The sequence below is a fragment of the Bombus huntii genome, chromosome 13, assembly GCF_024542735.1.
Source record: "Bombus huntii isolate Logan2020A chromosome 13, iyBomHunt1.1, whole genome shotgun sequence".
NCBI lineage: Eukaryota > Metazoa > Arthropoda > Insecta > Hymenoptera > Apidae > Bombus > Bombus huntii.
This window is the reverse complement of record NC_066250.1, coordinates 2815564-2839024: the sequence shown is the minus strand read 5'-3', so window position 1 is coordinate 2839024 and position 23461 is coordinate 2815564. Positions and strand designations below refer to the sequence as shown.

General features: G+C 42.8%; 1 protein-coding gene across 1 annotated transcript in view; it reads left to right on the top strand.

Moving 5' to 3' along the window:
- The window catches only part of LOC126872410 (serine/threonine-protein kinase 17B-like), a 64088-nt gene extending 43276 nt beyond the window's left edge, over positions 1-20812 (top strand). Inside the window, exons 2-6 of the mRNA XM_050632338.1 lie at positions 1545-1757; positions 1830-1968; positions 12032-12158; positions 12777-13005; positions 15293-20812. Of these exons, the coding sequence (XP_050488295.1) occupies positions 1545-1757; positions 1830-1968; positions 12032-12158; positions 12777-13005; positions 15293-16307 (1723 nt within the window). The 3' untranslated portion in view covers positions 16308-20812. The remainder of the gene's footprint in view (positions 1-1544; positions 1758-1829; positions 1969-12031; positions 12159-12776; positions 13006-15292) is intronic.
- Positions 20813-23461: the final 2649 nt, after the last annotated feature.

The following is a 23461-nucleotide window of genomic DNA, read 5'->3' as shown; positions in this document are numbered from 1 at the left end:
AGGATTACAAATTGCCATAATAAAGCTTTGTTGCTATCGGGTCTCCTAATTTGGTAATTAGTCGAATACAGGTACAAATGAGGTAGCTAAATAGTAGCTTTAGGCTATCGCTCATAAATATCCCCGGGCACTTCGGTTAACCCGCAGTAATAGTACGCAATGTTTACCAAAGTCAATAGGAAAAGATTACTAGGAAGGATAATAACTGTGACCAGGTTTTATTACATTTTCTATGAGGGTACCAGTCTGCAATTCTATAGTACCTGCTACAAACCTACCAATAATATATTTTACCGTCTATGTCAATATTTGTACATTTTACTATATAGTATAATAGTTTAGGAGTCCCTTCATAATCTGGCTTTTAATTTAGAGATAAAAACATTTAAAGGCACAGAGTTCGTCAGGTAACGAAGTAATTCTACGAAATTTAACAGTTACGAAGTTTTACTGCAACGCACTAACGATACGAGTTTTATTAATGCATATTAGGTTTTTTTTACAAACAGAAGAAGAACATTTTATTTCAAATTTATTTCCAATTTCCTGCGAGCAATTGATCGCCAATACTTTAAGCGAACAAAGACGAAATTTCATATCATTCAGCCATCGATATGGTGGCGAAACGTACACGGCGTTCCGTCTAATTCCGTTGTCGTATCGGCCTCGTTCGATCTCGAGGCCGTTCCCAAACGAGTCGTTCGTGGACCGGGAAAAACGTCCCGGCTTTGCAAAAAGAAACGAGACTCGTGCGATTAACGGTGATGCTTTCACCGTTGTTCTTAGGACTAGAGGCCGAGAATCGAAAGAGACGGTCGTCAAGAGCGTTGCCCGCGCAACTTCGCTTTCTACAGGTTGTTTAGATCATCGGATTACAAGCGCACCGTTTCGACACGTCCATGATGCACAGGGTATCGTCGATCGTCTTGGTATCGTTGGAAAATATAGCCGCACGATTTATAGATTATTTGTCGTTTACCGAGTGGAAAATTAGAACGCGAAGCCAGACGCAGAATTTCCATACATTATGCGCAATTAGAAAAGCGCGAACATAACGGGTTTGTATCTGCTCGTTGATGAAAGAGCGAAAGTAAAGCGTTCACGCGTACAACTTCCTCGCGCAACGTTACTTCACTCGTGACGTCTTTGTTCGTCACGCTCAACAGAGGTAGACACGCGTTTCTAATTAATTTTTTATGGATTTGTGGGGTTTAGCTTTGAATAACGTGCGCGTATTTGAATATATAATGCATTGTACAAGATGTAACGCACGATAATTAGACCGTGGATATCTGTGCAAAGGCATAGTTTTATAGAATATTGGTAGTTTAGTGAAACTTGGAAAAGAAATTTATTTTGCGTCCAACAGATTTTAGTCGCGTACTGTTTATCCTACGTTTCATGTTTTTTTTTTTTTTTGCGTTTTCATATTTCATCGCATATGTTTTATTTCATCGCGTATGTTTTTTAAGAACATTTTTAAAGATGTAACCTCGTACAGGTATATTACAACATTTTTTTAACGCTTTTCGTTCCATTCGCAGAGGCAAATACGCGGCAGTGAGAAGATGTCGAGAGAGATCGAGCGGAAGGCAGTGGGCAGCGAAATTTCTAAGGAAGAGGAGACGGGCACAGGAATTGAGGGCGGAAGCCCTGCACGAAGTCGCGGTGCTGGATGCCGCGGCGAACTGTTCTCGTCTGGTGTCCTTGCATGAAGTATTCGAAACGAACACGGAGATGGTCCTGGTTTTGGAATTGTAAGTTGCATTCTCTATTTTCGAGGCCGAATTCCAGAATGCGTGTATATATGTACTGTTTTCGATTCAAAGGGCTCCTGGTGGTGAATTGCAAATGATTCTGGACAGAGACGAAGTTCCGGAAGAACGACAAGTCGCCAGATTACTGAAGCAAATTTTAGGCGGAATAGCCTTCCTGCATTCCCTGAACGTTGCTCATCTTGACATTAAGGTGAGTGTCGAACTTTATTCGATGCTTGTCAGAAAATTGTTACGCTATATAGGGTGTCTCAGATTTTTCCAGCCAAACTTTAAGAACTTTGTGAGAATGTCGTTTGAAACTGTATGAACAATATATAAAGTTAGTAGAATATCAATATAGTCGACTGAGTCATTCGGATGAAATTAAATTCAAGCAAATTTCACGGGATAATATGTACTGTACGTAGATCCAATTCTTTATCGCCGTCAGTGCTCTATCGACAGGAACGGCAAACACTTTGAAAGTATTAACACTCAGCGATTATATTGATTGTGAATCTACTCTCTTATCTTACAGCATAGCAACGGCGAGTAGACTACCGTTCCTTCGTATCTTCTATTTTTGTTCTAACTTTTTAACGAAGCTTTAAACGAAACGACCTACACTGCCGGTCGTAAGTATTGGGATATCTGTTTAGTACCAAATCGAACGTTTTTCATTTGTTTTATTCTCTATTATTATTTCATTAGAAAGCTGTTATTTCGTTCGCATCATGCGGCCAGATATTAAATAAAATCGTGTTTGTTAAAGTTTCCTCGTAAATGCGACGAGTAGCTTATAACGTCTCTTATTTATATCCGTAGAATATGAATATAATTAATGCAAACTTGGAATACCATGTATAGTAAGCTCGACAGAAGGAAATATTCCGGTCGAGAGTGTTTCTTATCTACCGAACATTAAAAACAACGAAGAATCCGATAAGAGTTGGTAGATTGTGGTTTCTGCAAATAAGTCTTATCTAGATTTTTCCTGTCGGGTTGAAAAACCTTCTCAGAGAATTGGCACGCGTACCTTTACGACCATGAAAGGACACGGATAAAAACTAGAACAGCGAGCGTACGATCTGCGAGTCGCGCCTAATCTCGAGGACCGAACTCGGTGATGAAAAGAAACTCGTTGGCAACGAAACGACGATGTTTCAGGACGGTGCTGGCAGTTTCTCAGCAACGCAACGTGCCCGGCCTGTTGGTCGGTGCGAACGACCTAAATCGTTATGTAAAAGTATCCGTATAACAGGGCGAGCTTTGCCAAATCTCGATTCGAGCGCGAAAACTGTTGCATCGTCGCGACGTCGAGACGATGTTACGCATCGTTAAAGAGGGCATCGATCCGTGGCTAGATCGTCGATCGATTTTACCGACACTAATATCTTCTTGCACAATTGAACTAATATTGTTAGTAGACAGCGGATTTTTATCCATTTATGCGAACTTCGAAGATGCAAAAGTGCACACAATTTATGTATATAGTATGCAAAAATATATAAAACAGTATAGTAGCGTATTTATTACGATATTTAGAGGATAAGATATGCTTTTCATTTAAGTATCATTTCTTCAATTATGCTCGTACAAATGGAAAAGTAGAAATCCGTGGCTTAATTATTAGCGTGTTTTTTGCGCCGCGTATGATCTTTTTTGCCGAATGTGCACTGTGGCTAATTCTTATAGCGATAGAATCGATCTGTTTATGGGAAACGTAAGAATACTATCGGGAATTTACATCTACGATGCGTACTACGAGGGTTGCATTAATTTGTCGTTTCCCCACATTCGCATTGTTGTCTCGGAAAGTAACTTTCTCGCGAATTCAAATATTTGCTAGAAAGCGGGGACGCTTTCGTTGGAATGCAGAAAGGAGAAGACGCGCGTTTCCTCGCTGCGTTGTTATCGCAAAACGTGTATTTGTTTAAAAAAAAAAAAAAAGAAAAGAAAAGATCATAAAGCAAAACGGCGAGACACGTGCACGAACGGGAAGGAATCACCGCGATGGAATTCCGACGAAACTGGCTTCGATACGACGTTTCTGCCTACTCGAAATTATTTTTGTACCAGCCACGAGGGAGTCGCGTCTCGCCGCGAAACTTTGACTCGAAAATAACTCGACGCGCCTCTCCTCTTAGCCTTTTCACCCCGAGAATAATATCCAGAGGAAAGAACGAGATCTCTGTCCTCTTTAATTAAAATGTCTTTCCATTTTTTTCACGTTTCAAGATACGTTGAAATATTTGAAGTAGTCCGCGTCTTGCTCCCATTTATGCAAAGTTATATCGCTCGTTCTCTCTAACAGCGGTATAATTCAATATTCGCAGTATTATCTTTTTACCAGCCGACTCGTAAAATTTATCACATTTAGAGACTCGCGGCATCTGTTCGAACACTTTATCATTTCAAAGAAGCTAATAGTGAAAACGTGACGAACTTTTCAAATACGTAGGCTTTGTATCTTAACTATTTAAAGTTGTAAAGAGGACGAATCTCGTTTCTCGTACGAGCGCCACAGCCTTCTCGAAACAGAGAGTTTCTATAATGTGGATAAAAATGAAGCCTCGTATTTGCATAATTACCCTGGTTTTATCCGTCGATGAATCTTTTGATTTTGCCAATAAATCGCTTTAAATTACGCTAAGCGTCAGAGGAGAGACGATGCATCCCGGAGATGATAGATAAGCGTGGTTTACGTGCGCGTCACGGAGCGCGGTACACGCGCGCGAGATCAGCCACATTTTTCTTATTTGGCGGTGGCGACGATTTGCAATTTGCGACGTGCACACGGTGACACCGTGATACGGGACCAGCTTCGCGAGAGGACGTCGAAGAGACGCGTCGCGACGAAACACAGGCATAGATATACGAATGCGTGTTTATCGATTATCGACGTGATCGATATGGGCGAGCCAAGGCAAACGAGTCGTATTAATAATATTCCTTCGACGACACACGTGGCGGCTCGCATATTTCAACCTTCCTCCCCTTTTTTTTTCTTTACTCTTCTTAACGCGGCTCGGATTATAATCGCGGTTACGCAACCCAATTACCCACCTTTCGTAAATTGATAGCAATTTGCGGAGATACAGGTTACCGGGTACGCAACTAAATTATGGAGGAGCGAGAGGCTGGCCGCGACGCTGTTAAATTCTCTTCTGAGAGTTATCGATATCGCCTCACAAATTAAATTACCGAGTGAAAAACTGCGATCGAGATGGAAATAAAATAAGGCCGAGTTTCGTGCGTTAAATCGTTGGCACGACACGTGACTCGACTCGAAACGTTCCTTTATCGGCTTTTCTGCTACGAGACCGAGGATTACGCATCCGCCAGAATTATCGCGATGTTTTCCAAACGATAAGATAATTTCGCGCGTTCTAGCTACGTAAAATGGCTCGCCTTAACGGCGGAAAGAATCGATTCTGTTCTTGTTTGCACGTATTTTCCGATAACCGGGAATTACGGCCGATTCTATATCTTCTGGTACTTAACTAGAGTAACCAGCTTCTAATGCGTGTACCTATAAATATATTACACGCGTATATAAATATAACCAGTATATAACTAGTATATACTAATATATAATTATATAATTATATTTCAATTCAAAGAAAACGGTAACATTACAGTAATGTTGCATAAAATTCATATCTTACAGAGTGTCCAGTCTTAAGATTGCTATTTATGTCGTAAATGAATTTTTTTGCTAATGTATGGTCGCAGTGAACGTCTAGTAACGTTACCAACGTAATCATAATAATCGAGTCTCACGACAACGCCGATAAAATTTCAAGAAGTTCGATGTAACGCACAGCAAAGCGTTAAAGTACCTTCGTGTAGATAAATCATCGAGCTGGCGAGAGCAAACCGTTTAGCGTGGCCGTAAAACGTTGCTATCAAAATGTTTTGCCGGTCGAGCCGGCAACGCGTTTTTGAATCGTTGACCCGCGTTTCATTTTCAGTCGCGTCGTTCGAGATCGCGAGAGCGTGGCCGAATAGAAACGACCGCGCCCGTTTCGAAAGGAAAAACGGCGCACTCCAGTTTTGAAACTTTCCGTTTCGACGCGTTCGCTTTTCGAAAAGTCATCGCTCTCGCTTCGATGGCGCTTCGAACTCGGCGAACTCACGCGCGGAGGCCGTGCACCATCCACTCCGGTTCATCTTAAAATATCGCCGTGCCACGAATTCGCGCGATATGCCTGACCCAAATATAGATCTCGCGTTTATGAATGGAAAAATGCAGGCGAATTCTTTGGCTCGATTCCAAGAGGCCTCGTTGGCCGGCGTCCACGAGGTTTCAGGCGCCGGGACGTCGAAGCCAGTTTCACGCCGCTGGAAAATCACGCTCGCGCTCGATAGGTTTCTCGCGGTTGATAATCGCAACCAAGGGGCACGAAACGCCTCCGTCATAGCGTTAAGCCTTTCAGTCTTTCATTCGCAAGTCGTACGGGCTATCTGAATTTCTTGAAAATTGTTCTCCTCGTGTTTAAGAGGCTAGAACGATAATGGTATGACGCTCGTATTAATGATAACGCACTGATAGTCAATTAATAGAAGTTTGTAATTGATGCAAAGTTTTGAAGCAATATTACAATTAACGCGGAATAGATTAATTAGCGACAATGAACGTCTACTCGAGACAGATTAACAGAGACGTCACTTTGTATTCTCTATTTTAAAGTCTGCCATACGTGTTAATCAATGGACACGAAATCTATATAAGGCCAAGTCGTCTTTAAGCTTTACGGTACGGTTATTGTAACGCGTCCTCGTTTTCACCCAAGTATGTTTTTTTGTCGTTAAAAAATCTCTTACGTTTAGAGAAAAGAAGAAAGTAGCGTTATTAATTAATACGTGTCGTTTGTCGCTGGAATTTCACGTTAAAGATATTGCGGAATATAAAAACTGCTTTTCTCGGTTGAAACGAGAGGCGAGATCGTAACTAAAAAAAATAACAGCTGGGTTAATCAAAAGTGAAAGGATCAATTTCGACTATCAACGCGTACAACTTTTCTACCCACGTCAATCCTATCGTTCGATCGTTCGCGTTCCCGTTCGCGGAATGTCATAGCTCTTTCGAACTCGTGGAAACGAGCGGTTGAACGATCTCGACAGGCATGCAATAATAAACGCGATATCTAAACTGGCGCCATAGACCGTCTACTTCTCTATTTGCCTTCGATCTCCGATAATCGCGTTGTTTGAAATTGGTACGTTCTCGCGACAGCCCGAACCTTGTATATTCTCTATCTAACGTTCGTTATTCTAGGCTTTCTGGCGAATCGATTTTTCGACGGATTTTCTACGGAAGAGAGGCGATCGACCTCCGAAGAGAAAGGGAGAGATTCATCAATGAACTCTCGGGGCCTAGCCTTGATAGTCGGAGGAGCGAGCTTGTACCGAGAATTCCATTTCTGCCATGGTCAGTGGCTCGCGTTCCCTCGATCGATGCGCGCCAAGCGTCGAAGCGGTTCGTTCATTAGGCAGAACGCCGCGTTCGATGAAATCGATTCATCGGCCTCTTAATGGGATAACCGAGCTCCGCCCCGTAGACGGCGCGTTCCGAGCGAACGCGATACGAGTTAAGGAAAAAAGACCAGCGATATTTCATACGTCGAAGGAAAAGCGACTGACCGATCATCTCTCTTTTCTCCCTTTTCTACATGCTTCTATCATGCAACCAAGATTCTTTTAACCATATAGAGCAACGATAAAATTTGTGCTTCGATCGGCATGTTCGTAGCGTACAGTATATAATTACGTTCGCGTGGAATCGATTTTGCAAAATGACTCAGATTCCAGACGAGTATTGTTGGGATCATTGGTAACCCGATTCAGATACGCTCAACGTGCATTGAGAGATCGTTCCATTGCATAGTATAGTCCGGGAAGCGATATTTCGTTGATAAAATTGAAGATACTTTTATATACAATGAAATTTAAATTCTTTTAAATGTAAATGTTAATATCAGCTTCCACGATGTAATTCGGCTACTTCTTGGAAATTATTCAAAGACACAAGAAATTTTATCAACGCTGTCCATCACATCCGTGATGTTACAGTATATTTGCTTGCAAAGGTATATTTGAAAATTAGTATGCGGCAGAAATATTCATCTTCGTAAACGTTACAATAAGCGAAATACGAGCTCATGGAATATCGAGGTTTATTGAACCTAAGCGTTTAAAAACTATCTATATTCTAATAATATCTATCAAAATATAACACGCATTTCACTTCGTACAGACTCGAGGAGAACAGCAGGGTTAATGTATTCTTTCTCGTAACTCGTTCCCTCGTACAGCGCGTGTTGCATTCACGTCGACCAACACGTACATGGAACACGCACACGCGTGTTCTCGCGTCTGGCCGCAGAGCGTAGGGTCGCTTCCCCCTTTTCTCAACCGCCGGAAGTTTCAATGAACGCGAGAGACAGATCCTCATAAATTCGTTGTCCGTTGGCTAAAAAGCCTTGCAACTTCGCGCAGACGCTTTCGCGTGCTTCGCATTCCGATCCTCCGCCGAGTTTTAATCGAGAAAATTCGATCGTCGACCTCGACCATGCAACGCCAAGAGAGAACGATCGCAGATGCGCCGAGGCATCGTGAGAATTACCCGCAGCGACGTTTTTCTCTCGAAAAGGTAGATAACCCTGACTTAATGGTTTGCGTCCTTCCTGCAGTTTTTACGATCGCTCTCTGTGTTACGTTAAACGACGACATCCGACAGACCGAGCTCCGAGAACCGGCTCACCTGTTACACTTTCCTAGACACGCTCGATCGATACATCGCACGTAACGCGGCGTTTTGAACCGAGCGAGCGAGCGACCGCACCTCACTCGTTCTCGTAAAATTTAGAAACGAACGCCGTAAACGAGCATTCGTTCGTCGAATCAGAAATGCAATATCCGTACGATTTAAACTGGCTCGATCCGGACCGTTCTTCGGTTCGACGAGGAAACGATCAAGAAGCGATTATCCTATTTGCCAAGGAGAATACGCGCTTGTTAATAATATTCGTGGTAATCGATCGCGACGCCTACATCGGTTGCGGCGAGGAACGTTCGCGAAACTCGAATGACGCAGGAACTCCGTAATGGCTAATTATGGAAATGTCTTTGTTCCTTATTGAACGACTTCCGGGACTCGGACGAGCCCGTTGCCAAACACGTTTGCCAGATTCTCACTCCGAATGAACCGCTCTGGACAAGAGCGTTCGTCTCGTTCTAAAGCTGCGTTTCCATCGGTGCTCGCGAACATGTTCGCGAAGAACCATTTCCCGAAGAAACTATTGCGAACATTAGTAGATACGCTGGTAGATACGATGCAATACAACTACGAGATACTTGAATATTTTTTAGATTTATCTGGACGTGGCTGATGCATACGTAGAATCGAAATGCATAGTAATCGCGATTAATACGAGGGTTCTAAGTCTCAGCGACGTTTTTCCGACGATGGTATTATAAAGTTTCACGATATAAAGCGTTAAAGAGCAAATTCGAGCGCTCGCGATACGAAGAAGCAAGAAACGAGAAGCAGCAGAGTAAAACGCATTGATAGGACTCGGTGGACGAAGTGCACGAGTGTCGAAAGCAAAAGGGGCCACACGAACAAAACGTCCCACGACCTCGACTTTACAGGAGCACTTTTCAAGCATCGTGCGACGCAGTCCGGTCACGTTCAACTCGTAACTCGGTATAACGAAACGTAACGCGCAAACTGAATCCTCGAGCGGAACGAGCGTGCACGCCATCGTTCCTTCTTGGTCTTCTCGTCCCCCCTCGCGTGTTTTACCAATTTTCTTCGTCTATCTTTCTTCTCGATCAAAGCTTCGAAGGTGAATCGCTGCAGGAGCGAGGAGGAATATTCTAACCGACGTGGTATTCCACGAAGCGAGACGATCGAGGACTTTTGCAATCGCTTCTATACGCTGTTGGTCGCGACGGGCACTGTTTCGTAGAACGTTGACGAAGACTCGCGACGATAATGTTTAGAACATCGCAGCGGGAAGAAAAAGCTTTTCCTTAAACGTTCCTGTCACGCTACGCGTTACGAGAGTTTCTCCGCAGGTGTCAATTCGCTGTCCTTGCTCTGGCGACTCGTCTCCGAGATATTTCTCAGCGTTAAAGCTCACGCAGATTATCCAATGGATGGAAAAGTTGGTCTAACGAAAATTCCCCGTTTTCGTTCGGCTATCTTCCATCTTTGTTCTATCAATGTTTCTTTGCGAGAAGTTTCAATAATTTCCAGACTGTAAAGAACGCAACGAGTCCCTCTCTTCGTCATAAATTCAAAGATTCCGTAAAATGGATGTTGCGATTCGAATTTGCGGAGGATTTATGGTGACGGACAAACCACCGTATCGCGAGTCTCGCTTTTATCTACCAGAATACATTGTCACTTAAAAAGATCATCGACACAAATTTCGTCGTTTTTCTTACCAGCCTATCAGTTTCTCTAAAATAATTCTCTCACGGGCTGAAAACCGTAGGCGATGGAATCGCGAGCGAATAGAGGCGCGAAAGAGGATGCGTGGGCGTCTCGTTCGAACGGGCACCGAAAGGCTCGATACGCGAATGCAAACGATCGTCGATAAGAAAGGTCGTGGCGCGGCCTAGCCGAGCGATTCATGCCCCTTTCTCGATCGTTTTTTCCCGCCTCTTTCCGAGAGAATTCTTTCCTCTCGAAACAATCGAACAATGCGCTTGACTGCTGTACGCGAAGAAAGAGACAACAGAGAAGGAAACAGGATCCGAGGTTCTAGGCAAAAGAGAGAGAGCGATACAGAGAGGAAGAGAGACGAAAAGAACGAAAGGGGACGAACGAAAGCTCCCTTTGTTGATATATTGTCAACGACAATACGCTTTTCAAGCTCCTAGCTAGAGCGACGATTATGTTTTCAGGAGTCACCGGTTTCAACTTTTAAACGCTGTCCAAAGGAGCGTCATTATCGAGTTTATTAAATGGCCACGTGAGATACTCGAGTGTGGCGATTAATTGCACCGATTAGTCAGCGGGCGAGGTACAGGGAATTAGCTTTTGTTCGATACTTTTAATTAAGTACCACTGTGCGTACCCATTGGAACGTTCAACTGTAGATCGGTAACTACGTTTTTGTACCCATTGGGAAAAACACACCTGCAGTGGCTGTAACCCAACGTGCTCCCTTTACGAGCAGATGTTTCAACTCCATTATTCGTACGCTACCAAAAGTATCCGGACACTTTGATGTTACATGAATTTGATCGGAGTGTAGATATCACTGGAAAATTAATTAGAAACAAGGTTTAGTAGCGATTCGCAGAGAACAAGATGATTACAACGATCCCCTTATCCTTAATTGTGTCAAAAAAAAAAAAAAAAAAAAAAAAAAAGATGAAAAAGAAACAAGTATGCGGACTTTCGAGCGATAGTGTACAAAGATAAATTGCCCTACATCGCACAACAATTATTCGTAATCGTCGAATTACAAAGCAAATTACACTTACCTTGACTCAAATATCCTTCCGACTGAAATAACCCTGTCGTATATTCCATCGCACTCACCTGATCAAATAAAAGGAAAAGCAAGCACGAGAGCTCGTTGGTGGTTACGATTAATTATCACGATTACGTGACAAATGCGTCGTCGAATTGTCGTTTATCAAATAGCTTCGATTAAGTTAAGACATCGCGTACGAACGAGCCATGTAATGATCGCTGAAATCACGATAAGACAGATGGAAAAAACTACTCCGATGCACGTTGCTCGGTTCGCCAGCACCCGCTGTGCCGTACGTTGGACCATTTTTGCTGCGAACGCGTTTCCCTCGCGCGCCCTTCTTTCACTGGCATCAAACGCTCTTAGCTAGTTGATAATCGTAGCGACAAGATCGCTCTAAATAATTCATTCTCGCTGTAAATGTCGCCTGGGTAAAGTACGAAACGGTGTTCTCGTTGGAGAAGCACGAAGTCTCGGGCGTAGATCGCATCGTACGGTTAATCGGGGACGCTTCGGCTGCTCCGGGATAAAATATGATCGTTCCATCTTCTTCCCGAGCGTCCGCGAGCTGCAAGCAATTATACGGAACGACGAAAGAAAATAACGAGCTCTTTTGTCTCCGTTGGCGGTCTGTGGAGATTCTTGAAAGCCTTGGTCGTCGCGAGACCACCATCCGTCTCGAGAAAAATTCTCTTTTTCATCGCGTAATTTTACTTCTTCGTTTTACTTCTATTATGGCGAATTATAGTTCTAACCTTGTTCGTTCGTTACTTTCAGCCTCAAAACCTGGTCCTGACTGGCGAGTTCCCAGACTGTGACGTGAAGCTTTGCGACTTTGGTATCTCGCGGTACATCAGCCATGGTGCGGACATACGGGAGATTCTGGGCACGCCCGATTACGTTGGTGAGTAATCCTGACTCAAGCAACGGAAAAAGAATTCGCGTTAAACCGTGACTCGCTGGATCGTTGATAGTGTTCGAAATTTTCCGCTGTCTGTTTGTTGGTCTCGTAAGTAGGGGAACCTAAAGTACGATAACGTCTTTCATTCTGTTGCGGACCTTGAATTTGTCTGTCTTCGATCCGATAAGAGAATTACGCGGCCTCGAATTTAGAAATTACAAGCAATTCGTCATGTTGCTCCGGGTTCCCCTATTTCTCGTCGCCACTAGCCAGTATTCGCACGGTGAATCGAGTCCGCGGCTCGTTTCATACCGCGTAATTCCATTAGAGAAACAGACCTATTGCATAATTGGACAGAGTAAGCCACTTTTTGAGCGGGCAGGAAAACCACACGCGTGGCTTTACGTCGATCATCGACAAAGAGCCATCCATTTACGATTACTCTCTGCTATCGCTTTTGACTTGGGTCTAACGGTCGCACAGCAAACTCGAACGAAACCGTCGTTGGACAATGCAACGTCACAAACCGTTGCATTCCCACGACCTGTTCTTCGTTGCGTGCCTTTCGATGCTTCCTTTCCTGGTTTCACACTCAAGTCGCGTCTCTCGCCATCGTTTCAGCCCCAGAAGTGTTGAACTATGAGCCGATCAGCCTGGCAACAGACATGTGGTCCATCGGAGTTCTGTTGTATGTGTTGCTAACGGGATGTTCTCCGTTCGGAGGTGACACGAAGCAGGAAACGTTCTGCAACATCAGCCGATGTCGCCTAGATTTCCCCGACGATCTGTTCGAAGACGTGTCCGAGGAAGCGCGCGATCTCATGCGCAAGCTAATGGTCAAGGATCCAAAGTAAGTATACTAACGAGATACGTCTACGTATCCGTTCCTGGCCGTTCGAATTATTTGAGAATGTTCCCGCGTATCTGTATCTCTGTTCCTTGCTGTACAAATTTATTGGAAATATTCTTCCGAATGACTGCCGTGATTGATCGAGATGAAGTTTGTTGACTCGTCAAATATACCTTCACTCCTCCTCCATTTATTTCACTGTAATTTTATTCCGTAATAATTAACGTTATCTCTTAAAAAAGTAGCAACGGACCAGTCCATTGAAAATTATAGCCATCCGTAGAAAAGTAATTACAGCAAATTGCTCGAGACCATCCAAATCTTCTTTGAATCATTTTTCATACAGCAGGTAATTTACGAGTAATTTGCAATTGTAAATAAAGATCGGACGTATCCTTTATATAGGGAGTCGAATGAGATTGTATATTTCAAACGAACCATCTCGCCTCTTTGATACATGGCAAATTTCATCTTGATCAACCAGCTGTATCTTCCGAAGGTATTCAGACCCTTTTTTGGACTGTCCCCCGATGGAAAGCGTGTTACCGGTCGACTCGGACAGCGCATCGTCGTTGGAATGTCCCGATCTAACGTAACGCGATTGCTTTCGTTCCTAGAAGCCAAATAATGCCAACGTACTCGACCTAACTAACAGTGTTCTCGAGATGCACGCGCTGCCTCCACGCGGCCTATCTTCTTTCGCTTCGAGGTAAACGGTAAGCGGTAAACGTTCTCGGTAGGTCGCGCGGCACGCTTCCTCGAAGGCATTATTTTCACCAGTGCCGGAATTCTTAGTAGCACGTTCTCCGATAATACTTATCCGCCGACCTCTTTAGTCTTCCATCGAAGTCGCGGCGCTGGCACCGGCGCCTTTTCGCCAGCGATAAACGCGAGGTCAGACGCGAACTCCTTCGTCTCTTTCATAACACGATCTCGAGTTTAGAGGCCGTTGAGCGATGATTTACCTCGAGGCAAGATTCGCGTCCGATGAAATAATTATCGCGATACATATCCAGTCGATACAACTATTGCCACCCATTTCATCTGACCTAACTTTCAAAATGAACCAGACGTATACGTAACTGTGTTTTTTCTTTTTTTTTTTTTTTTTTACAAAAATCCGTTCTTAGTGGAAATATTTTAAGAAACGTGTCAGAACGTGGTCATACTTGTTCATACAAGTTTTCTTGACTGCATACTGTAACTATGTTTCACAATATGCCAATATATAGCCATGATAGTCGAATCTCGTTATAACTATAAACTGCGAGTTGGTATGCGTTAGGAAATTTGAAATTGCAAAAGTCCACGCAATGTACGACAATGTAGTATTTAATACGACGTTCAATGGATGACATCAATTTCCACTTAGATTCTATTTGCTTAATCGGATTTATAAAAGAGCGAATTTGCATAAAAATGTGCGGTCTATTTATAACGCTCATAATATATTCGTAAGGGGTTTCTACAAGTGTTCGTATAGGTACTTTGGCGAGGAACTGTATAGAATGTTAAAAGGAAACTTCACTGCCTCGAAACTCGTAATTGTCGGTAGGTATCGCGATACCCAGTTCGTCTCGCGCGAGACATCGTGCAAAGTTATGCCTCGAGGTAAATCTCTTCGTGTAGGAGACGTTGTAGGTTTAGAAGCTACGACGAGAGTCTTTAAACTCGATCATTCGGCTTCCTGAATCCGCGCGTACGTGGAAGCAAAACGATCGACATTCCATCGAGACGACTTTCTTCGAAACGGGAAGAAGGACGTTGGCACATCGAACGAGTTCCGCTGAAAAACTCGTAGATTTCCTTATCGTCGACCAGTCGGACAGCTGAAAGGAAGTCTCCATCCGGAATATCCGCGCCCTTCCAACGCGAAAGTTGGCTTATCTCGTTGCCAGCGTGTGTGTTTTATCGTCGAATGTACATGCGTCGTTTTCGTTCCCTTTCCATCCCTACGAAACGCGCGTTACGCAACTACGTAGATGCCTGTTACCAGAGTCAAGACGTCCCGTGACTTGTGCCGGAAATGGCGACCATTCGTGAAATCGCGATGGTTTGTACAGAATGGGACACATTGTGAGATCGAAAAAAAGAACAAGAAAATACAATTATGTACGTGGTTTGATACAAAAGCAAGGAGATTGTTCTCGTTGTAACTCGGATTACTTGCCCCGATAAAAAGCTGATAAATTCATACATTTTAAATTCGACAAATTTTGATCGAAACTTTAATCGAATCCTTATTTGTTCGCTTCATATTGATAATCTTAATCCGTTGCTTTTCCAGCGAACGCTTGACCGTCACGGAATGCTTGCAACACCCATGGTTCGGCTCGTTCGACGACCCTCAACCACCATTATCTTTATCCAGCTGCCCAGCGTTGGACCAGTCTCCCATGCAAGATAAATCATCGCAGGAAACAAAATCGTTCTCCAAATCTACCACGAGCGCCGAACACCAGACGACGACAGGATCATCCATGACCAAGAACGACTCGGAGAAACAAAAAGCGGTGAACGCTTGTCAGGGCATGGAAACGAAACCTTCGGCAAACAGAGCAATTTCCTCGCACACGGAGAACATATATTCAAAATCAAAACTGTCGCCCAAACCCACTAGATTCGGACTGAGCTCGGATCGCAGGGACACTTTTAAGAGGAATATGGATTCTCTGGCGCAGAAATTTTCCGGCACAGAAATCATGATAATCGAGCCAGTCCCGTCATCCGGTACCACAGTTTCCTCAAACGTAACAAGCAGTACGCAAAGAAGAGCGACAGCCACGCACACGATGCCAGCCGGAGAGGTGTTCAAATGCACACCGGTATTCATCCTGGGCGAAGAGCAACAATGCAGCGACAGTGGCAGCGATTCCGTTTCAGAAATATCGACAGACAGCTCTAGCGACCGAAGCAGTATTTATTCAGACGATTCGTTGGATTTTATCTTATACGGAAAGAGTCAAGGCAGAGCCAGTTTCCCATTCTCTGCTACGGAAGCGCCTTCCGACAGATGGGAACAGAGGCACCATACGAGGGTTTGGCCGAGAGAGTGCAACGGAGTGGTGAGCAAAGCTCTCAGCCGTTTTTCCTCAGAAACGTCGAACACGAAGTTCAGCAAAGCTTCCACGCCGCCAACAGTCCATGGTAAAACTGGATTAGAAGCTCTTCGCGAAAGGGGTGGAAATTTAGTTGTAATTCGTGAACCTGTAAGAGCTGGCAGATACACCAGATACAGCGAAGTACAATGCGAGTCGGTGCAAGCACGGATTCGACGATTTCAGGTTCATGGAGCTTCGTAGATGAGTAAGCACGTGATCTGTCCGTGAAGGACTTTCTCGAGCAGCTTCAGAGTCCTGGGTCCTCGATGGACAGCAGCAGGATCCTTTGTACATATTACGTTACGGTGTACAGTAAATGTAGTTTCGAGAGCGCGTTGCGAGACATCGATAGTCGAAGAAGTATGCCGAAAGAACAGAATGCTATGGGATAACTGTAAATATTACAACGAGAAAATTTGCGGGTACCGATCGCTCGTGACGCATGTTGTATATAAATTCGGACGACCGAGATTCTACGAGAGAGCGGCGGTCGACCGGACCACCGCGGTGACTCGAGTTTCGAAGGTTTTATCGTACATAACGCAAGAGTAAAAAGAAGAGCTTATTAGTTGATTGTGGTACGGTTGTTTATGGAAGTATTTGAGCACTTCTAGGATCTTTTTACGAATTTATTATGTGCTGGTTATATGATACATTTTGAAATTTTCTTAGAACTGCGACGAGGCACGATTTCCGTGATCGAATTGCTAATATAATTGGAATACTCGTGTTCCATTTTATAGTACTATCGAAATTTCGAAAAGTCGTATAACACATATAGTAAATTCACAGAAATTTTCTACACCGAGTACTCAAATAATTGTATAAATTATTGCATGTAGATTGGATTCAAGGTGGCAGCAAGAGTTTCAAGCGAAACGTATCGACAGCTCGTTGTCTGCCATTACCGATAGACTGACCGGCCGTCCCTTTGAACTGTGAGATAGAAAAAAGTAAAAAAAAAAAAAAAAAAAAACGAAAAAAAGAAAAACGCGATTTACGCGTTCCATGCATCGAGTTGCTCGCGATACGAAAGTGGAAGATTGCTTCATCTCGTTTCGTTTTCTCTTGTCTTGCCTCTTCTCTCAACAACGTTTCACGCGGGGTCGACACTTGCGATAGTTACGCAACTGGATAAATGTCAGGCATATGTCAGACTTTGTTCGGAATTCTAGAGTAACAGCGAACGTGTATAAAGTAAAATGGCGCGCGAGCAGCTCGATGTTGAGCGGCGAGTTTGCCCAACCTAGCCATAATATTATTAGTCGCTGTATAGATCGTCGTGATAACAGTAACTCGAATTACCTGGAGCTCCGTTCCATGGATCTCGCTAAAATTTCAATCCGATAACTTGGGTGCCTTCACCGTATACGTTTAAGAGAAGTCGTGTCCCAGTCGCTTAAGCCATTAATGACCAAGCACAATAAATAGAGCAGTAAAGGTAACGCATATAAAAATCTATTAAATTCCATGGTATTCGCTATCGTATTCACTAGACTGTGGATTTTTATGCTTTTATGGGAAATTGAATTCTTAGAGGCTATCGTAGATGAAGGCTTACCATAGGCGCATCTTTTGTAGATAAAGATACCGACAAAGATAACGAAGTGGGATTAAATGTGTTTTTACTTTTAAATTTTCAAATTTTTGAATTTAAAAAGTAAAATTAAGAATAAAAAGGTTATTGGTTGCTATTGTTACAAGTAATAACATTGCTTTGTTATTTGTTACACAGAACAATAAGATTAAAAGAAAATTTCACTCGTGATAGCCTCCAGAGTAAAAGATGCAAAGATACGTAGAATTCACACAATGGGCAAAAGCATATAAAATATTCAAAATATCGTACTCGTTAGAATATTTAAAGAGTAAAACAATTCTCCACCTATGCCATCATTTTTTTCATTCTGTCGAGAAAAATATGAATCCGCATAAACATCCGCAGTCTGGGATACAATTCTATAATGTAAATTGCAAAGAAAAAAGAAATTGCAACGCTGTGGCTCTTGATGGGTTAAGTCCTCTAGCGTAAACGAAGCATACGCGTACATGTAGATATAGAAATGTACGAGATACACGGGGTAGAATCTCGCGTATGAATATTTCTGCGTGTACAGGCAGTGAGCTGTACGCGACTTATCGCAAGCATTAACCGCATACTCGTAGTGCCTGCTTCTGTTTGTCCCGTTCGTAGTAGCGTATCTCTCTCCGCGGAAATACGGCTCGTTACGCCGGAAGAAAAATGAACGCGTGCACGACGGAAGAGCGTGGTGAGAGAACGAATCGATGCTTCCAAGAAGAGTCGGGTGAACGAGTCAAAGAAATCTCTCTCCAGTCTGAATAGAGTGCCTTAGTCGTACGGACGATTTAATCAATCGTACCGACGATCGATCGAAATTGAGAGCCTAGACTAGCTTTAGGCGTCTCCAATTCTTCTCGTTGGATCGATATCGTCTCTCGAGGGAGATCGGTGCCTCGTATCACAACGACCTGCCCTGCTAAATATCGCGCTGCAACACTCAAAAATGAACCTGTTAGCTGAGTTACGTTTGACCAAATGCTCCTAGAATCCTGAAACGGAAAGTTAAATATATGCGTGGGCTTACGATTGCTTAAAAACCAATCACCGCTTGTATTAATAATTCTTCTGTTTAGTCCATAAAGTGACATTTAAATCAGAAAATCGACGAACATGATCCAGTTTTTTTTGAACCATGGCATGTTAAAACGCTACGTCATAAAATGACGCGAGAGTGATAAAATTAACAAAGATAAGCTCATCGTGCTCCTTCTGTGATCTTTCGAATGATAAACGACGCGAATGATATATTTATTCTTAAGTAAAATGAAACAACACGTAAAGGGATAGGAGATTTCTAGATGGAGAAATTACGTTTTCGAGTTCCTTCTTCGGTTAACAGGTTGACGTTTGAAGAAGCTTTTCCTTCTGCCTCTTTTCTTCTCCTACTACACATCTAGGATCTGTCGCATCTCAATGACTCAAGATACATCGCGAAACTACTGCCGTTAGTACTAAATGAGTCTTTTTAGCCATTGAAATATATATCCAGGGCGAGTTTCGTTGCGAGAAATGAAACGATCAATAGCTCTCGTCGAGCGAAATCCCGATTTTTTCAATTCTGCGCAAGTTTGCGAGTACGAAACGCATAAATGTATAATGTATACATATCCACGTAGACGAAGTACGAGGACGAACGCTGAAAAAAAATCTCGTGGAGCTTCCACTTCCGTGGTAGAAGGGAACGTTCCGTAAATACTAGTCATATAGTTGCTCGTGCTTTTGTTCGAATTCGTTCGTTTCCCTCTGACTAGCCGCTTTAAATCGCGGTAAAATTCTCAACGTACAGTGCCTTTAGAAACATTTATACAGAGATGGAGGAACGAGAACGTTCGAGCAGGAAGGACGAGCGCACGATCGAAATGACGAGAATCGCGCGTCGATGTCGAAACAACCATCCGACGAAGCAGCAGCGATGATGTCTATAGAAAATGGAAAATGCGTTTGGAATCGCGATCGACCGAATCGCTTTGCGTCGTTGTTTCGTGTAACCGAGTTCCTCGTAGATCGAGGAATCGAATCTTTTCCGACTTCGCGAATATTGTTAATAGACTGCGGATTTTTATACATTTTTGGCAAGTTTAACACTTAATCCAGTTGTCCTTCTCGCTTCCCCTTCGTGTACATACTATCAGATATCTTCCTCCTCATAGATCGTAAAATATTTTATTCCCGAAAGATGTGAAATATACGAAATATTGCAAATAAATATTTAAACGCTGTCTGTATGTTTTATGTATTGAATTATAATTTTTATTAGAAAAAGAAAAGAAACCACCAATATATCGTACTTGTTATATAATATTTAATGGACGGGACAAATCTCTGTTACGATTCCAACATTCTCGATCTCTATAAGTTAAAATTATAAATTTGTATAAACAACCGCAGTCTAATTGTTATCGCGGTGTGAGGCGTTCGTCCTTTAAAGTTCCGAAACGCACACTATCGAGATACGCGAACGCACGACACGAGACACAGGGAATATCTGACGTCTGACACGAATATAATATCTTGTCGTAGAGTATGAACACAATGAGCAAATGAAAGAGCGTGAGAGTGCGTGTTGCGTGATTTCACGATTGCCTCTGAGAATCAAAGAAAATCATAGAGACCTGTAATATAGTTTTGCTACGATGATAGAGAAAAAGGGCGTGCATCCGAAGCGAGCCGGTTTGCCATTTCTCTGGGCCAATGCGTTGTTATTTATTTCCGTCTACTTTTCTGTCCGATACCGTATTTAATTATCCCGCGTGTCGCGTTTTATTCTCGTGGCTTTTTAGTCCGATCGTTGGCCCTCGCAGAAGGGCGTGCCGTTCCTCTACCCTTTCACTCGGGCGCGCCCTGTTCTCCGATTTATCAATATTATTATTATTATTATTATTATTATTATTATTATTATTATTATTATTATTATCATTACAATTATTATTAATATTATTATTACTACTACTGCTATTATTATTACTATTATTATTATTACACTATTATTGTAATGTTATTAATTTCGAGGTCAATTATGATGAGAAGTATCGCGCATGTAGATGCTATTATGATCTTCTGTAAATATTTCTCTGTCATTGTATTAATTTTAATAACATGCGAAATAAATCATTCGTTCAAATCATTGATACTTATATTTTTACATACGTGTATCGGCACGAATATTTTACGTAAATGTACACAGCACAAGCGAAAGACAGGATAATACAAAAGGATGATACCTACAGGAATTGAAACAAGTGGCTAAATGGAAATTCTCAAGATTTTGTCTCCCGCCACTACGATTAAAATTTACCAGAGTCTTCCAGTAAACGAAACGAGCAGGTATTATAACGCCTACTATCAGCTACTGCTAGTCACAGATAACAGATACGATTCACATACGGAAAACGGTGGATAAAGTGTCACACTCGGTGAGTCCGAGTTTTTTCCATACGGAGAACCAACGTTCTCCAAGAACGTCGGTTTTCTTTTCATCCTATAAATAGGCAGACGTTTATAGCAGCCAGGTGACACGATGATTCACTGGCTGGATTTCCTGCCGAGACAAAAGTCACTGTTAAGCCCATTCTAATCTGACGCCTAGCGCGGCAAGTTCAACCTTTGCGCGTTTTATGGTTGCTCGCGTAAACGGAAAGGGATTTACTATTCGATACGAGATGTATAATTGCCAGCTTGTTCTGCTCGCATTGCACAATCTGCGACCAGTATGACCACGCACCGTGCAGATTTCTCTTACTCGTACTCTTGATGGAAAGGACATTTGTTTTATCGTAACTCAGATAGGAGAGACTCGCGTTTACACAGTGAAGATTAAACAAATTGTGAATCAACAGGAGGTTTGAAGCAACTGCCGTAAGAATTAAAAAGAAAAAAGAAAGCAACCGAACGAGACATTTAGCTTCGTCCACTGATCTTTTCTCATCGGAAATTTCATGGTGAAACGAGCCGCAAAATTCAACGTCCTTTAAAATTGTCGATGAAAGAGACAGAGGAAGGCGGGTTGCAAGACACGCAAACGTAGAAACGAGGAATTTTGGTCGGTGAAGGGTAACCCAGGCGAACAATAAAAGCGTATAAATTCGCAAAAGCAGCGCGGACAAAAATGGAATCGCAGTGGCCTGTAATTACGGTGCTAACACGCCGCTTTTGTCGGCGACCATTTAATGTTGGCGCGCGACGCTGCAGTCAGAGTTTTTTTCCCCTATAACTGAAACTCTCGATGCGGACTCGCGGGCTAACCTACACGCTAATTAACGAATCATAGTCGGCAGGTACGACTGCGTCGCCTTATTCGACCTCGGCAGGTGCCGCGCGAACGTTTCCCGGGCGTTGATTTAGCAATTCCTAGGCGCCAGGAGACGCCGACCGATCGTGTGCCCCGAGGCAGCTTCCATTAACGGAAACGACTCGAAACCACGCGTTAATGTCCATCAGAAATATCAAACGTATAGCAAGCCAGAGGAAAAGGCAAACGAATTGAGTTTCGAGAAACGATTTTCTTTAATAATTCGCTTGCATCTATAGGATTCGGAATATACGATACAGTGGATATGGGATATGGGTAGGAGATAAGGAATATGAAATGTTAAATGTGGAACGAATGTAGTGTGGTGCGAAAGTGTAAAGATATTTCTTAGAGATACTAAATATGGAATGTGGAATACGAAAAAGGAAATATGAAATATGACGTACGGAATGGAGAGATGAAATGTGGGGAATAAAGAAGAAGTATGGGTTTGGAATTAAATGTGGGATAAATATAATGCGCTGCGAAGGTGTAAAGATATTTCTTAAAGATACTGAATACGGAATATGGAATACGAGAAAGGGAATATGACATATGGCGAATGGAATGGAGAGACGAAATGTGGGGAATAAGAAAGAAGTATGGGTTTGGAATTAAATGTGGGATAAATATAATGCGCTGCGAAAGTGTGAAGATATTTCTTAAAGATGCTAAATATGGAATGTGGAATATGGCATACGGTATGAAGACATAAAATGTGAGGAATGAGAAAAAAGATATGAGTTAGGAATGCCAGTTGCGAGATAAGATACACATAGGAAATATGAAATGTGGGACGAAGAAATGGATATAGGACAGTGGATGTTAGATATTGAATTTTCGATATGGAGTATGTGAAGAGCGTGGGATAGAGATCGTGAGATCTAATATGGAAATTTCGAAGTATTATGGTAATTTACCCAATTGTAATGGTAATTTTTACCCAATGGTAATTTACTCAATTGGGTATTGGTCGTGGGACGTGAGACGTTTGACGTTTGACGTAGAAGATGGGATAGGATTCGTGCAAGAATCGAAAGCAAGAGATTTAACGAGAAGTTGTGCAGGCTTTCGGGAAGATAAAATATTTAACGACAGGACGAGATAAATGTGGCGAATCCTTTTGAACGGAGAAGTTGCAAATTCTGGCAATGTATCGAGGCAGTGGACATTAATCGGACGCCAAGTATGGCTGTAACTCGGTTATTAGACACGAGCCGGTCGTTCCTATTGTGTCTAATTCTTGGATCGTAAATCGTAGAGAAGTTGCACGTGCATGCTGTGCACGTCGTGCATTACGGAGCAACCAGCGCACGCATCATACAGTCCTTTATGGTAGTCGGTAATTTGCATTCTCTGTGAATACTGGCGCATGTCTCCTTCGTTGTGTAAATAATGCCTGGTTGTCTCGTTTGCGAATCTAACGAGTCTGAATCTGTCTCCGCGACCCGTCATCTCCACCGATTGTTTCAGCGCGTTAATTAG